At 37.1% G+C, this 3,840-nt stretch overlaps 1 protein-coding gene across 1 annotated transcript in view; it reads left to right on the top strand.

The window, feature by feature from the left end:
- Positions 1-6: 6 nt before the first annotated feature.
- The window catches only part of LOC106869959 (MTOR-associated protein MEAK7), a 22,080-nt gene continuing 18,246 nt past the window's right edge, over positions 7-3,840 (top strand). The window contains exons 1-2 of the mRNA XM_014915905.2: positions 7-75; positions 2,084-2,222. Coding sequence (XP_014771391.1) covers positions 2,114-2,222 — 109 coding nt within the window. The 5' untranslated portion in view covers positions 7-75; positions 2,084-2,113. The remainder of the gene's footprint in view (positions 76-2,083; positions 2,223-3,840) is intronic.

The following is a 3,840-nucleotide window of genomic DNA, read 5'->3' as shown; positions in this document are numbered from 1 at the left end:
AAACGGAAGACTGCAGCGAAACCCCCAGCAACAATTCCAAGGCCAGAATCAATTCAGTTTGAAGCTTTGCTACAGGTAAAACGAAATTTTAAAGAATTTTACAAAAGTTTGAATTTTTAAAAAACTTTAAAATTTTTCTTTTAAATTTTTCTTTTATAAAAGTGAAATATGTTTGCAAATCAAATTCAGTAGAAATCCAGTTGAAAAACTAAAAACAACAATTTTGAAATTTCAATTGGAGACTAATTTGGAATTTAATGAATGAGTCTTTCATGTATCAGGTCATTAAGAATGAAATGTCCAGTTTCCTTCTGCACCAAGTTTGACAATCGTTAACTCTAATGTTTTATCCTGACAATTCTTTGTTTTACAACATTGAAGAGTTACACCATCACTTTTTGAAATGCAATTGATGGTGTCTGATTATTTTGTGAATTTTCTTTTGTAAATGAATTTTTTTGAATCTATGGATAATGTTTATGAATATGAGTTTTGTTGTGGAACCAATGCATCCCAAACAGCTTGAAACATCAATGAGGTGTTTGGTGAAGATGTAGCGAATGAGTACACTGTACGTTGATGGTTTGGGAAGTTCTGGTCTGGTGACTTTGCTCTTGAAAATCAGCCCTGTGGTAGACCGGAGACCAATGATGAGCTCGAAACTAGTGGAAGCGGATACATCTCAAACTACATGTGAGTTAGCTGTAAGGTTTGATGTTTCAATTCTAACTGTAATGGATTATCTGAAACAAATCGGCAAGGTAAAGAAGCTGGACAAGTGGGTACCACTTGTCATTGCCTCAGTGAGGTCCAATGTTCGAAGGTCGTGCTTCACCACTTCATCCCAGGTCTTCCTGGGTCTACCTCTTCTACAGGTTCCCTCCACTGTTAGGGTGGGACACTTTTTCACACAGCTGTCCTCATCCATATGTAGCACATGGCCATACCAGTGCAGTCGTCTCTCTTGTACACCACATCTGATGCTTCTTAAATCCAACTTTTCTCTCAAGGTGCTTACACTCTGTCATGTATGCACACTGACATTACACATCCAGCCATGAGTCACAGAAATAAGTTTGGAGGGAGGTGATTAACTCTGGATTATACCATTTTGAGGCTCAGTCACATTGTTAGGATCAACTGATTGGGGGTGGGGTTCCCATTTAGTTGTTGTTTGCAAGAGAGGTGGAATGGAAGTGAGACTAGGAAAAGTTTCGATGTGTCTCTGTGAAGTTGGAAGCAAAACAATTGCATTTTCTGTCAAACTGGAAGATTCTGCAAATTAATTTGAAATCCTTTTAATCAAAGAAGCAAGAATTCTATCTGCAATGTGGCAGGCATCCATTTGTTTCTCAATGTTTGTTTTGGCAGTCATTGCAGTTGTAGATAACTGAGTGTCAGTTGGTGGTGTGCACACCCTGGTAGTAGTGGGTCACTTCCTGTGGGTGGTCCAAGTTAGATTGTACAAGTGCAGCATTACTTTAAGTAGTGTACGATGAAGAAGACTCAAGCTGATTTAGCTGGATGGCATTGGTCACTTACTCAGCTGTTGTTCCAGACAGATCAAGAGTGAAATCTATTTCTTGTCAAGACTTGTCCAAAGAAGAGCAGATATGTGGACATAATGTGATGATGATGATGTTGTTGTTGTGAGACTTGTCTTGAAGAAGGGAGGTGATGTGAAAGTTGGAGGTAAAGTTTGAATTATTATGCAGTATGAAGTTATTTGAGAGCAACAGGTTATGGAAAATATTGAATGATGTTTCTAGGCATGGGAACTGTTCTAAATGATGCTTGTCTGATAAAGAGATGCTGTGTGGAAGGGGCTCATGACAAAGATGTCAGTCTTTGCAGAGACAAGGTGACATGGGGTCATTTGAGATTGATAATATAATACAACCCCAACCAACATGGAAAAAGCAGACACTGGAAAGGTTTTGGGTTATTTACCACATATTGTATCTGTTTCTATTAATGACTTGGCTTTATCAACTAAAATTTAATTTAAAACAAAACAAAAATGACATATCTGTCCCTGTTAATTGTTTTCAACACCGTTCTTAGATGTTGTTTTTTCCTTCAGTTGGTAGAACAGCTTTCTGAGTCTCTTTGGATGCAAATGTCCAGAGTTGCGTCTAACCACTACAACTGGAGTCTGACCTGTCACCCTGATTCAATAAAACAACTTGGCACTGCACTACTTGAAGATCTCTCAGTATCAAGTGAGTATAGACATTTGTTAATAAATCTGCTTTTGATGGAAGAAAACCTCCCAGAATATGGAACTGTAGTGGAATTTATTTGTTTAAAGACAACTTTGATTTCTTTTCTGATTTGTTTTCCCAATAACATTCTGCTGTGGTCGATCTTTTGTGATTTTCTCATCTCTTGTGGATTGAGAACTACTCTATCTCATCTCTTTGCAATATCTTCTGTGTCATTGATTAATATGGAACCATCTTTGGAATGGGGAGGAGCAGTGGTTGATTGGTGAGGAGCAAATATTTGTTTTAATAAGCTTCAGATTATTCTGAAGTGTTTTTTGTCAAAGTCCAGTTGAATCATCATCATCAACATCAATTAACATCTGTTTTCCATGCTTGCATGAGTTATACAGCTTGACTGGCAAGGCAGGAACCTGCCCCAGGTTCCATACTTTGTGTTGGTACAGCTGGATGTCCTCCCTAATGCCAGTCACTTTACAGAGTGGACTGGGTGCTTTTTAAGTGGCACCAGCACCAATGCTTTTTATATAGAACATGGTATATATTACACACACACACATTTAAAATTCTCATAATCATACATCCACTTTTTCATACCTCTGGATTGAACCAGTCTTCTCCAGTTAAGTGTCTTTTCTTACCATTTGTTAGTATTCCTTGTCATTTCCTTTGTGAGATTTTAAATATTGAGATAAACTTTCACCACTCCTTTGTGTTTGTGTGTGTGTATATATATATATATATATATATATATAATTAAATAAATATAAAATGCATCAAGTACAGGACATCACCAACGAGTGAAAATTACGTGGACACACGAGTGATAAGTACAGGACAAAATACCAAAAAATATACAATAAGAACAGGACATCACCAACAAGTGAAAAATACGTAAACAGATGAGAGACGAGTATGAGACAAATTACCAAAAGAAGTCTAACCCCTCCTCAGTTGTCAACTGTTAATTACTACCTTGTTTTGAGCTTTCAACGACAATATAGGAAAATTTCAGAAACAACAGCTTCCAGAAATTTTTAAAATATAAAATTTCTGGAGAGTTAGAACTTTGAACAAACAAACGACGACAGAGTGGACACACAGAGTAAACAATCGACCAAGACAAACATTAAGGGCTGCTAGGCCAAGATGCATTGTAGTGGGTAACACCTGGGAGAAAGTTTGAAAGGATATAAAATAAATGCAATGCGTCTTGGCCTAACGGCCCTTAATATTTGTCGATTGTTTACTCTGTTTGTCCACTCTGTCGTTGTTTGTTCGTTCAAAGCTCTAACTCTCCAGAAATTTTATATTTTTAAAGTTTCTGGAAGCTGTTGTTTCTGAAGTTTTCCTATATTGGCGTTGAAAGCTCAAAATAGGTAGTAATTAACAGTCGACAACTGAGGAGGGGTTAGACTTCTTTCGGTAATTTGTCCTGTACTCGTCTCTCATTTGTTTACTTAATTTTCACTTGTTGGTGACGTCCTGTACTTGATGTATTTTATATTTATTTATAATCGAACTCCATGCAGCTTTGTCCACAGTAAGTTTTTACTTTTATATATATGTGTGTGTGTGTGTGTGTGTGTGTGTGTGTGTGTGTGTGTGTTAATGT

This window comes from Octopus bimaculoides, chromosome 1 (assembly GCF_001194135.2).
Source record: "Octopus bimaculoides isolate UCB-OBI-ISO-001 chromosome 1, ASM119413v2, whole genome shotgun sequence".
NCBI classification, from domain to species: Eukaryota; Metazoa; Mollusca; class Cephalopoda; order Octopoda; family Octopodidae; genus Octopus; species Octopus bimaculoides.
This window is presented reverse-complemented; position numbering and strand designations above follow the sequence as displayed.